This window comes from Onychostoma macrolepis, chromosome 24, assembly GCF_012432095.1.
Source record: "Onychostoma macrolepis isolate SWU-2019 chromosome 24, ASM1243209v1, whole genome shotgun sequence".
Classification (NCBI taxonomy): domain Eukaryota; kingdom Metazoa; phylum Chordata; class Actinopteri; order Cypriniformes; family Cyprinidae; genus Onychostoma; species Onychostoma macrolepis.
In genome coordinates this window covers 4,078,381-4,091,461 of record NC_081178.1, presented here as the reverse complement: position 1 = coordinate 4,091,461, position 13,081 = coordinate 4,078,381, and the positions used below count along the sequence as shown (strand labels likewise).

At 36.0% G+C, this 13,081-nt stretch overlaps 2 protein-coding genes across 2 annotated transcripts; one reads left to right on the top strand and one right to left on the bottom strand.

Moving 5' to 3' along the window:
* Nucleotides 1-292: 292 nt before the first annotated feature.
* On the bottom strand, nucleotides 293-3,794 carry tsr3 (TSR3 ribosome maturation factor). The gene is made up of 6 exons (XM_058764990.1): nucleotides 3,286-3,794; nucleotides 2,920-3,127; nucleotides 1,685-1,878; nucleotides 1,015-1,182; nucleotides 831-885; nucleotides 293-715 (listed from the first exon to the last, which is right to left on the bottom strand). Exons 1-6 carry the CDS (start codon nucleotides 3,404-3,406, stop codon nucleotides 610-612), a joined length of 852 nt encoding a protein of 283 aa, XP_058620973.1. The 5' UTR covers nucleotides 3,407-3,794; the 3' UTR covers nucleotides 293-609.
* A 61-nt stretch (nucleotides 3,795-3,855) lies between these two features.
* gnptg (N-acetylglucosamine-1-phosphate transferase subunit gamma) lies at nucleotides 3,856-7,541 on the top strand. The gene is made up of 10 exons (XM_058764989.1): nucleotides 3,856-4,205; nucleotides 4,382-4,436; nucleotides 4,539-4,661; nucleotides 5,456-5,539; nucleotides 5,630-5,723; nucleotides 5,871-5,985; nucleotides 6,108-6,190; nucleotides 6,264-6,386; nucleotides 7,011-7,092; nucleotides 7,292-7,541. The coding sequence occupies exons 1-10, from the start codon at nucleotides 4,160-4,162 to the stop codon at nucleotides 7,372-7,374; spliced, it is 888 nt and encodes a 295-aa protein (XP_058620972.1). The 5' UTR covers nucleotides 3,856-4,159; the 3' UTR covers nucleotides 7,375-7,541.
* Nucleotides 7,542-13,081: the final 5,540 nt, after the last annotated feature.

Here is a 13,081-nt window from a genome sequence, read left to right as displayed (position 1 = left end):
TATAGTTACTAGAAAATTATTTAAATATTTAATACTAAATATTTAGTATATATAATATATAGCTGTCTTTAAAATTTTAGGATGGGGTCCCTCACACAGGGATGATCATATTTGTGTCCATGGCATCTAAAATATTAAAAATCCTTGCCTTAGAGTAGTATATACTATAATGTATGTATGTGGTAATCAGCCCCAATAGATATACATGTAAATAAATAAAATATGCAGACTGGATTGAATGTGGAACTCCAATTTGTAAAACAGCTGGTAAACCATACTCAAATGCAGCAAATGCCATTTAATATTTATTTAAACATGTTCTTCTGCTTATAAACAAGTCAACTTTTGACAATAAATGTTATTACAGTTTGAGAAGATTCTTCTCGTGAGCAAATAGTACATTTTGCACATTATAAGACGTCTTTGGGGAATTTGCTCTTTGAAATCATGACTACAGCACCTGATTGCTCTGCTTTTGTTAACTTACTAGTTCCATATCTGCAAACACACAGAAAACAGAAGTTTGCAATGTCAAGTGAAGGTCAGTGTTTCTAAATCAGTGACTAAACATCCTTCTTCCCCAAATGTTACATTTTAAGATTACACAACTCAAGACTCCTCATCTCTTTCATCATCTTCCTCTTTACTCTTCTGTTCTTCCTCCTCACCATCATCTTCCTCCTCTGATGTCTCGTCACTATCATCGTCCTCAGCCCTGCGTGTACAAACACACATGGGTTACTTCAGCTGACTTTCATTTGAATGGAAAGTAAATATTTGAACATTTAAACACAAGTTTATGACAGAATAAGAAAAAAACAGAGTCTCACTGGACTGGTCTGTTGAGATTAAAAAAGTCTCTTCCTGAGTCCACATCGAAAGGATCTGGACAAATTTTAAATAAACACACACACACACACACACACACACACACACACACATACAAAAACATCAAAGTTAATATTTTCAAAACACTTACAGTACATTTGACTATTTTAAATCATCAAACCGTACCTAAATCTTCTTCCTTAGGGGTGGCACTGAGATACTCTTTCTCCACAGCCAGTAGTTCCTCTTCTGATTGGCTGGAAGCGTAACGCTCTAGAAGAGTCTTATTCAGCTCCAAAAATCCCAAGCCCCACTTAAACTTCCTCAGCAGGAGCACAGCAAGGTCACGAAATCCTGATGCATTATCACAGAGAAACAAATTCACATGTCAACATCTAGCAAATTTGCACAATTTAATCTAAATTGCTGTCATTTAACTGCACTACCATTCAAAAATTTGGGGTCGGTAAGATTTTTAAAATGCTTTTAAAAGAAGTCCCTTACAGTCTTTATACAGTTAAAATATTATTATAATGTCAAACAACTGTTTTCTTTGTGAATATATTTTAAAATGTAATTTATTTCTGTGATCAAAGCTGTATTTTCAGCATCATTACTCCAGTCTTCAGTGTCACATGGTCCTTCAGAAATCATTCTAAAATGCTGATTTGCTGCTCAAGAAACATTTCTGATCATTATCAATGTTAAAAACAGTTGTGCTGCTATTTTTGTGAAAGAAGTGACATTTTTTAAGGATTCTTTGATAAACAGAAAGTTAAAAAATAGCATACAGACCTACAAAACCCATGTGACACAATAGCAGCAATATGAAAATCTATAGCTGGGAGCTGCTTACCCACAATGCAGAAGGTGGCGGCATAAGCCTCGACGCAGGACAGCTTGCACGGCTTTCCGTAGTTTACAGGATTTGCTGCGACCAAGTACGGCAAGAGCCTCGGATGTGAGCCAATCATTTTGCTGAAAGGCGTGTCTTCGAGTCGCGCCCATGAACAGTCAATCACGGCTAGACCACCCTGTGCCACAATCGCCCTACAAATGAAGAATATTATAAATTAAATACTGAGACAAATGTTTGTGTTTTATCATTTTTATCTACACTACCAAAAGTTTAGGAGTCGATAAGATTTCTTAATGTTTGTGAAAGAAGTCTATTCTGCTTACCAGGCTGTATTAATTTGATCATAAATACTGTAAAAATGTGAAATATTATTACAATTTAAAATAACTGTTTTCTATCTCAATATACTTTAAAATGCAATTTATTCCTGAGATGCAAAGCTGAATATCCAGTCTTCGGTGTCACATGATCCTTCAGAAATCATTCTAATATGCTGATTTGATGCTCAAGAAATATTTTGGGTCACACTTTATATTAGGTGACCTTAACTACTATGTACTTACATGAAAAAATAAGTACAATGTACTTATTGTGTTCATATTGTATTGCAAAACACTTCAGCTGCTATTGAGGTGGGATATGGGTGAGGTTAGGGACAGGTTTGGTGGTATGGGTAGGTTTAAGGGTGGGTTAAGGTGGAAGGGATGGGTCAACAGTGTAATTATAAATGTAACTACAGAAATGAATTACAGATGTAATTACATATAGGTATTTTTAAAAATATAAGTACAATGTAAAAACATGTATGTACACAATAAGTGCATTGTACCAAATTATTAATTTAAATGTAAGTACATAGTAGTTAAGGCCACCTAATATAAAGTTGGACCATATTTTGTTTTAGTATCAATGTTGTAAACAGATTCTTTGATGAATAGAATGTTCAAAAGACCAGCATTTATTATCAAATTAAATTTTTCTTTTTTTACTTGAAATTGTACCTTTTCTGTCACTTTTGGTGAATTTAATCCGTCCTTGCTGATTGAAAATAGTAAAGCCTTCTACATAAATGTTGGGATGAGATTCACTGTTGAACATTACTATAAAATACTTTTAGACCTCTGAGATGTTAGATAGGTTTCATATTGATGCTTGTTTGTCTGTGTAAGTGTGAATCAGTGTATTTAAAAAAAACAAATGATGATTTTGTGAAAATGCTTCCTGTTGCCCACCTGTCTGCAGGTGTAACGTATTTGGTTCCCATCGGGCTGAGTATCAGGCCATTGAAGCGCTGGTTGAGTCGCAGGCAGCGCACAAAACCTTTCCTGGCCAGCTTCCGTCCTGTACACCGTTTCGGGTCACAGTGACCCAGATCCCACATGGCCAACTGACAGGGCAACTTCACACCTCCTGCAGCCTCTGAATCCGCATCCTCACTGGCTGAAACACACACACAATTTCATTATACATAACTCATGCCTGTCAAGCTTTATTACAAAAAGTAATTCACTTTATGACATGAACCTAAACTCACATGTTTCAAAAAGATGACAACATTACATGCATTTCCTCTACATTCATCCATAACTATCACAGACCTTGCAGAGCCTCATGCATCTCCTCTGTGAAGGTTTCTAATGATTTCCCCTTCATCCTGTGTCGTGTGTCTTTGCCCTTGTGAACCGGTCGCTCGCATTTACCCTGTTTTTTGCGTCCCATGTCTGAAACCCACCTTACTTTCTTTTGTTTTTATGAACAACTTTCACGCGTGTGTAATGGTTTGACTGTATTATGCCCTATTCAACCACCTTACATCTTACAGCACACCAGTAATGCATCTACTTTACACTAAACCATGGCAGAAATTCCAATGTTTATATTCTTTTAGGTCAAATCCTAAAGATTTATTCTGACGCTGTTTCGTGAGGCAAAAACACGGTGACGTAATAAAACATGGCCGTTATTAGCACAAAAGACGCTAATGTATTTAAATTATATAAAAACTAATATTATCTTGCTTCAGTTTAGGTCATAGAATAGAAATGTAAATTTTAAGTTCGAAATTATGAACCAGCTATACAAAGCAGACACACAATTATCGAATTAAGTAAAATAAAACCGGAAGAGGACTTTTATTTAGACAGAATTACACCCGGAAATGCAGTATAATATTTTTTGGTTTACGTCTATCGCCGCCTTTCCGATATTCACAAACGTTTTAATGAATATTTCGTCTTTGTGTTTAAATTAAACCGCAAAAGGGACACGTTTAGGTCAGTTAAGTGTGATTATGTCGCATATCTGTTAAATGTAAGATATTTTCTCTATAATTGATGCATTTCGTAATCAACACGTTCTTAAAACATAACATCTTCCCATCGGTAATGTTTTCAGTTCTGTCACATGAACAGACAGAACAGAGATAAAAAAGAAATGTAGTTTTTCCTCACAAATCCCACTGTTTGAAGAGTTATGGAGTGTGTATATTTAAAACTGTGCCTGTATCTGACAGCACTGGGTAAGTGTTATAGATGGAGACTTGTTTTATTGCATTATTAGATCATCAGATCAATACAGTTGCATGCGGAACTAAAACTGTTCAGCTTCTTTAAGGCTTTACATACAGGTTTTGTGTTGTTTTTAGGGGGTTTGGTTGATAATAATAATGTCAGTGTCCCTTTTATGGTGTTTCAGTGGCTGTCACATCAGGAGGAAAGATGAAGATAGTGGAGGAACCTAATACTTTTGGGTGAGGTGTCCAGCAAACCCAGTAAAAATTTCAGATCAAATATAAGATGTGTTCATACAACAGACTCTGAATCTTCATATTCTTCTCACTTTGATTTTTCAGGCTGAATAATCAGCTTGTGCCTCAGAATAATCGACTGCAGGCGAAGATCAGCCCGTCTCCAGTGTCTGGACCTCCACACCTGCACAGACTGGCAGGGAAGTGCTACAACTACATTGAAGCCACGTCAGTAATATCTGCACAACTTAACATATTTGCTCAAAATGCACACATACCTTTATTCTATACTTGTGTTCACTTATACATAGGAGAGACTGGGGCTAGTTGTCACGGTAACTATGAGGTTTTGATTTAAATACATAAATGTTTGTTTTCAAGTTGTCACGTGGGTTTTAAATGTAAAATTAAATTCATACAATTTATTTACTACAGCATTTGTTGGTCAAAACAATAATTAGATACTTTTGTTGTGGTTTCATGATTTATGTTGCATTTCATTTTGTTTTACTGCTTAAATTTTCCTGGAAGTTTCTATTGTGACAACATGCCCAGCTAAAGAGCAAAACTTTTTTTTGTCCTGCAATTATTGTGGAAATGTTTACAATATTTACTGTGAATTGTGACAACTAGCCCGTGTCTGAGCTGTACAGGTTCATTGCATTTTGGCTTTGTTTTTTTACTTTGTCATGAAATAATATGTATAGAAGCTTGTTTCTACCATTGGATTAAAAAAAAAAAAGTAATTGCAACTTTTTGTCTCACAAATTTAGAATTTTATTTATTTATTTTTTCAAAATTGCAATTACTCGTGATTTGAAACTCGCAATTACAGGTTTATTACTTGCAGTTGTGGGGTATAAATGCACAAGTTGGAAAAAGAAAAAAAAAAAGTCTGAATTGTGAGATAATAAGTCACAATTAGCTTTTTTATTTTTATTTATTCCATGGCAGAAACCAGCTTCCATAAAAGTAATTGTGTGCAATTAAAAGAAACAGATTTTTTCTTGGCTTTCTTTTAGATACAAATACGTATTTTGTCCATTTCATAATGTGACTCAGCATGAACAGAGCTTCAGATGGAATGCATACAGTGGTATACTAGGGTAATGATTTTATAGAAGTTTTTATTATGCGTTCTTCTATTTAGTTTAGCTTAAAACTGTATATGTGAAATCTCTGCTGTGCGTGTGTAGTATTTGGCAGGAATGGGAGATTCAGAATAACACGTTTGCTGGCATGTGGATGCGAGAAGGCGATTCATGCGGAAACAAGAACAGACAGACCAAGGTCTGTATTACATGAACACACTGTCTTTGTGTTAATTGTAATGTGAGTTTATGGATAAGTTTTGAATGTAGCTGTATCTGTATGCATATTTTCTGCCAATAAATAGTGACGTGTGATGGATGTTGAGGTGTTATGTCAATATTCAAGGTTCTCCTGGTCTGTGGGAATAGCAGTAAACTAACGAGTGTTTCAGAGCCTCAGACGTGTGTTTATTCACTGATATTTGAGACGCCACTAGTTTGCCATTCACACTCTCTCTTAGGTGAGTTAATTTCATGTGATTTTAATGTCATGTGATTTAAAAAAAAAAAAACTAACTAACCCACTAGTTAGTTTAACACCTATCTACTATAAACCATGTCTGATTGTTCGCTTGTGTTTCAGTGTATCCGGTTTTGAGTGAGGCGTTGCAGAAAGAGTGGGATGAAATTGCTCAAGCTCGATATGAAGATCTCATCACAGAACAGGTGACACACAAACACAGTTATAATCTTCATGCATCTGAGAACATCATAATAATAGGCGTTTGTGTGTGTTTAGGGTTATAATAAGCTGCTGAAGGAGCTGTTTGAAGAGGCTGGTTTCCTGAGAAAAGCTCAACAGCCGAAAGCAGAGGAGAGCACGACGTCTCTCACACATCAGAGTCTGGAGCAGTGCACACAGGTCAAACACAAATATTTAGTCCTAAAATTTAAGATTTATGTATTGCATATAACATGTCCATCCATTTGGATTTCACAGTTTTAAACAGACTAATAAATGAAATGTGATGAGTATTTGTCAGTCATACAAAAATGAAACAGGTAGCACTCACCTCAAGCAATCAGAAAAATCATGAAATAGTTTATTATTAATTCTTTGCATTTATTTAAACATATTTTTTAATTGCATTTATTCTCATTGCTTAGAATCAGTTCTTTGTCAAAAAAAAAAAAAAAGAAAAGAATATATTTAGTTAAAAAGTGTGAACATGGTTAAAATATGGCTTACTGTGGAACAAGCAATATTCAGTTAAAATGCATGAGTTGTTTGGAACAAATTGGAAGTTTCATTTATGTATGAATGACAAACATGCATCATATTTTGTTTATTAGTTTATGTTAACCATGTAATACAAATAATTGGACATTTTTAATGTAACATTTTATATAATTCAAAATATATCCAAATTTGATCAAATTCATAAATCTTAAATTTAGGTCTAAATATTTTGTGCAGGAAACATGCAATGCGCTCAGCTTTAGATTTGCTTGTGAATTCAACTTCTTCTTTTTTTTTTTTTCACAGGATTTTGAAAAGCAGCGAGCAGAGATAGAGCAGCTACGATCACTCCTAACACAACATAACATCTCCTACCAGACGATAACAGGTGAGACATGCATGCACATCTCATCTAATGACTCAGTGAACACCAAAAAGTCACTTAAATTGACTGAATGTATCAAATCATTTCTTTATATATAAAAAACTAAACATTTCACAAAAGGAAGTTTATTGATGACCTTACGGTGCATTACTGGTGCTCAAACAGGTTAAGTGCACCAACTAAATTCTTCCTGCTCTTTCAGACAGGACACGGGATCAGGGTCCCTCACCCTTCCAGGACCAGCACCTCCGCGGTGACACCGGCTTTATCGCTGATCAGCACTAACATGCCCAGCAGGATCACAAAACATACAGCCAATCATTCAGGAAAAAAATGCTGTGAGATAATGGTTTTTTATGATGTTTAAATATTTGACTCGATTAAGCATAAGTTGACAATGTATTATGAAAAATAAAGTTTTTATGACATGACAATGAAAGTGTTGTGCAATCAATTCTTAAAGGTGACCTCATTTTGTGCATAAAAACTTTGTCTCTGTGGTGCTATGAAAACATTGTGCTTCATAGTTTAAACATCAAGACCAGCCTGAGGGGCCATTAACACAGAAAGTGTTTTTGCATTTATAAAACATGAGACGCAGGACAGTGGAATGAAAAGATAATGGTGTAGAGGCAAGTTTTACTTTTTGCAACTTGGGCGCTGCATCTTTAGAATGCGGTTTCATGTGCGAGACGCTAAAAAAGACACAAGCGCAAGTGTCAAAAACAACTGTCTAGCACATGTTTGCACAGAAAAAAATGCATGAACAACCACCCTGAACAACGTTGTCTCAACCATGCTGAGTGTATTTTTCTGCAAGCAACTTTTATTAACCAGACTTCTATGTTAACATAAAATATTATATTTGCTGCCATAATATTACATATTTCTGGGTGACTCAGGATATTCTATGAAGAAAAAAGTTGGGTGGGATTTTATTTTATATTTTAGTTGGATTGTGGATATTAAGTTTGTTTGTTTTCTTGTTGTTGTCTTGGCATGGATGTAGCTTCATGCAAAAAAAAAAAAAAAAATTTAATGCTATGGTAGAAATAGTCTAGCCTAATCAAAAGTGTACTTGTCACAAATAATTTATTCTGCAATAAAGTTTCAATAACAGTCTCAACATGGCAGCCGCCATGAGGGCGGACCACCCTTCATGTAGTAGGGGTGTGCGATACTGCAAATTTTGGTATCGATCCGATACCAAGTAAATACAGGGCAAGTATCGCCAATACTGATACCGATACCGATACTTTTTCCTTTTAATAACATACATTTAAATGACCAATTATACTTTGAAAATTAACAATAACTTATGTTGATATGACTAAAATATTACATTCACCTTAAAGCTATGTGGATATTATTTGCCTTTCTGAAAGGAATTGGCAAGCAGAGGAGCCCAGAATATGAAAGCAATGCATAAAGTTTCGTGTTAAGCATTTTCCTCCCATAGAAAAGAGTTATAAAGAAAAAAAAACTTAACGTAGCCTAATGCATTAAGAAATTAATATTGAAAGGCCAACTCAGTATACTGATGATGCAAACTATATGCAGGCAAGCAGCCCATGATATGAACGCAAAGTGCATGCATGTTAAGTGTTTTCCTCTGATAGAAAACCTTTATAAAGAAAAAACAACAACGTGGCTTAATGGTTGAAGACAGTAATACTGTAAAAGGCCAAATTCGGTAAATTTAATGGGTCTGGCTTCCAGTCTCATCCGCTTCCAGCAATTTTTAACTGTACAAAACAGCTCGTTTTGCTGCTTGCTTGGTAGTGCAAACTGGTGTTTCTTACCATATTATTTTAATGAATTATCTTAATTATAAACACACGGTGGATAGCATAAACAATTTTACTCATGATTTCCCTACCGTGCCTAATGAAGTGGAAGTCTCGCACATTCAGTCTATGAAAAAAGCTTACTTCCACATTGAAAAAGGTGAATAAGTTTGGTGCTGTTGCCACAGCAGCGAATTTCTACCGTTCCATCTCTCGCTGTAGCTAATAATATCCGCTTGCGCTTGAGCCGCTGAGTCACGTAGTGGCATAACAAAACACTGAAGCAGGAGGAGCAGTAATGTTTGCATACAAGACGTGAAAAGAGCGGTATATAAACACTCAGATATGTCTATTCTTTGTTGAATGTATTAAGCAATATATTAAGTGTAGAGGAGAGAAAATTAACCTAAAGTATCGATCTAATCAGGCTAGTATCGATCCGATACTGATACCAACGTTGGTATCGATATTATCGATATTAGGATCGATCCGCCCACCCCTATCATGTAGATTAAACCAGCTTTCTCAAGGCCACAAATGTGAATGGAGTACTTCATCTCAAGTGAGTGTTCATTGTATTTGTATTGTTGTTATTATACTTTTTATTAATTTCTGAGTGTAAAATAAATAATTGATGTTCCTTTAAAACCAAGAGCTAGTTGTTTAGGCTAGACTTGTTTCATTATGAAATCGTAAAGAATAGAGTAGAGACTTGGATTTGCTGTGGGAACGTGTGGTGGATTCAGTATTGAGGGTTGATTCATGAACAACACATTGTTGGAACCTTTTAAATTATTATTGATAGTAAATCTTTCGACTGAAGAAGAACATTTGAAGTACACCTTTTTGGCGGGAACATAATTTAAATGATGAGTAATCAATACAAAAGCAGTAGCGTATTTAACTAAAATGTTTCTTACATTTCGTGTAAGAACTCTTTTGAGTGATGACTCGTTTGATTGATGAATCATTCTGTCAACCGTTGCATTAAAATTAACTGTTCGAATGAACCGATTCGCTACCATGACTCGAACGTCTACTTTTGATTTGAAATACTCTTTCTGAACCACCAGATGGCAGCATCCAAAGCTTTATCGTTTTCACATTTCAGCACAGTTTTCTGCTTTGTGTAAACAAGCCGAGCATTTTAGCCAATATAGCTCTGCCATTTACTCAGAAATACCCTTCTCTCACACTCCAGGCTATTATTTGCTCCTGTCCAACTCTCCCTTTCCTCTGACAGTATTAGCAGAACAAACAGCCCACATCCAGCTGAAACTGCAGATCACAGACAAAGCCCTCAAGCAATCCGTGTCAGGCCTGCAGTTTCTCTTTGGTAGTAAATAAGATGTAATATCTTAGGATGTAGCCACTGTCTGCAGAGATGCATCTTGTTAGAAGACGACGGAGGCAGAGTAGAAGACCTTCAGAGAGTTCGGCTGAAAATGACCAGACCGTGAAAAAGAAAATCCAATTACACAGAGACAGCCGAGCCCACCCGAGAGCAAATACAACTCGATTTTTACTTCTCCTTCAGCGTCTGCCCATGCAAAACACGCCACCGTGATTGCTATGCAGTTCCTAAGGTGTTCTGGGTTAAACCCTGTGTGGTATTATGTTAAATTTCCCTGGTACGATCGTGATGTTCTGGGTCTAATTGAGCCTAATTGGATTCAATACAATTCACCAAAAATCTTAAAAAACTTTAACATTAATACTTCTCACACATTACAAAAGAGCAAAATAAGGACATATATTATAAATGAATATTGTAAATAGTATTTTAATATATATGTTAATCTAAATGTACATTTTTGTTTTTAATTGTTTTTTTATTATTATTCAATATAATATTATTATTATATGAGGCTAAAAAAAAGTACTGCTTCGACACAGCACATATTTCTTTGAATAAAAGTGTCTGCCAAATGCATAAATGTAAATGCCCTCAGAGGGTAGAGAAAATGACAACAAAACACATAAAAAGTAAAAAATAAAAAATAAAAAATACAATTTAAATTTGATTTTAAGACCATCTTTTCACACTGAGGACAATTTAGGGACTAAAACACAACTATTAAAAAAGGTTCAAACATTCACTGATGCTCCAGAAGGAAACACGATGCATTAAGAGCCGGGGGGTGAAAACTTTTTGAATTTGAAGATCAAGGTAAATTGTCCTTAATTTGTCTTCCAGGAAATATGCAAGTATCTTCTGTTGCTTCCGAAGGGCAGTACTAAATGGGGAAAAAAAGACTATATGTAAACATATTTTATGTAAAATATCTTACTCAGGGCAGTACTAAAAAAAAAATAACATGCATTTTGTATGATCTCTCTTATTTTGTTAAAATTATTCACATTTTCACAGATTTTGCAAGGGATTCCCAAACTTTTGCATGCCATTATTTATATATATATATATATATATATATATGTGTGTGTGTGACCCTGGACGACAAAACCAGTCTTAAGTGTCAATTTTTCGAAATTGTGATTTATACATCATCTGAAAGCTGAATAAATAATCTTTCCATTGATGTGTGGGTTGTTAGGATCGGACAATATTTGGCTGAGATACAACTATTTGAAAATCTGGAATCTGACGGTGCAAAAAAATCAAAATATTGAAAAAACGCCTTTAAAGTTGTCCAAATGAAGCAATGCATATTACTAATTGTTAAGTTTTGATACATTTACGGTAAGAAATTTACAAAATATCTTCATGGAACATGATCTTTACTTAATATCCTAATGATTTTTGGCATAAAAGAAAAATGGATAATTTTGACCCATGCAATGTATTTTTGGCTATTGCTACAAATATACCCCAGCGACTTAAGACTGGTTTTGTGGTCCAGGTTCACACACATATATATATATATATATATATATATATATATGTGTATGTCTGTGTGCGTGTGTATATATACAGTGAGGAAAATAAGTATTTGAACACCCTGCTATTTTGCAAGTTCTCCCACTTAGAAATCATGGAGGGTCTGAAATTGTCATCGTAGGTGCATGTCCACTGTGAGAGACATAATCTAAAAAAAAATCCAGAAATCACAATGTATGATTTTTAACTATTTATTTGTATGATACAGCTGCAAATAAGTATTTGAACACCTGAGAAAATCAATGTTAATATTTGGTACAGTAGCCTTTGTTTGCAATTACAGAGGTCAAACGTTTCCTGTAGTTTTCACCAGGTTTGCACACACTGCAGGAGGGATTTTGGCCCACTCCTCCACACAGATCTTCTCTAGATCAGTCAGGTTTCTGGCCTGTCGCTGAGAAACACGGAGTTTGAGCTCCTCAAAGATTCTCTATTGGGTTTAGGTCTGGAGACTGGCTCGGCCACGCCAGAACCTTGATATGCTTCTTACAGAGCCACTCCTTGGTTATCCTGGCTGTGTGCTTGGTCATTGTCATGTTGGAAGACCCAGCCTCGACCCATCTTCAATGCTCTAACTGAGGGAAGGAGGTTGTTCCCCAAAATCTCGCAATACATGGCCCCGGTCATCCTCTCCTTAATACAGTGCAGTCGCCCTGTCCCATGTGCAGAAAAACACCCCAAAGCATGATGCTACCACCCCATGCTTCACAGTAGGGATGGTGTTCTTGGGATGGTACTCATCATTCTTCTTCCTCCAAACACGTTTAGTGGAATTATGACCAAAAGTTCTATTTTGGTCTCATCTGACCACATGACTTTCTCCCATGACTCCTCTGGATCATCCAAATGGTCATTGGCAAACTTAAGTCGGGCCTGGACATGTGCTGGTTTAAGCAGGGGAACCTTCCGTGCCATGCATGATTTCAAACCATGGCGTCTTAGTGTATTACCAACAGTAACCTTGGAAACGGTGGTCCCAGCTCTTTTCAGGTCATTGACCAGCTCCTCCCGTGTAGTTCTGGGCTGATTTCTCACCTTTCTTAGGATCATTGAGACCCCACGAGGTGAGATCTTGCATGGAGCCCCAGTCCGAGGAGATTGACAGTCATGTTTAGCTTCTTCCATTTTCTAATGATTGCTCCAACAGTGGACCTTTTTCACCAAGCTGCTTGGCAATTTCCCGTAGCCCTTTCCAGCCTTGTGGAGGTGTACAATTTTGTCTCTAGTGTCTTTGGACAGCTCTTTGGTCTTGGCCATGTTAGTAGTTGGATTCTTACTGATTGTATGGGGTGGACAGGTGTCTTTA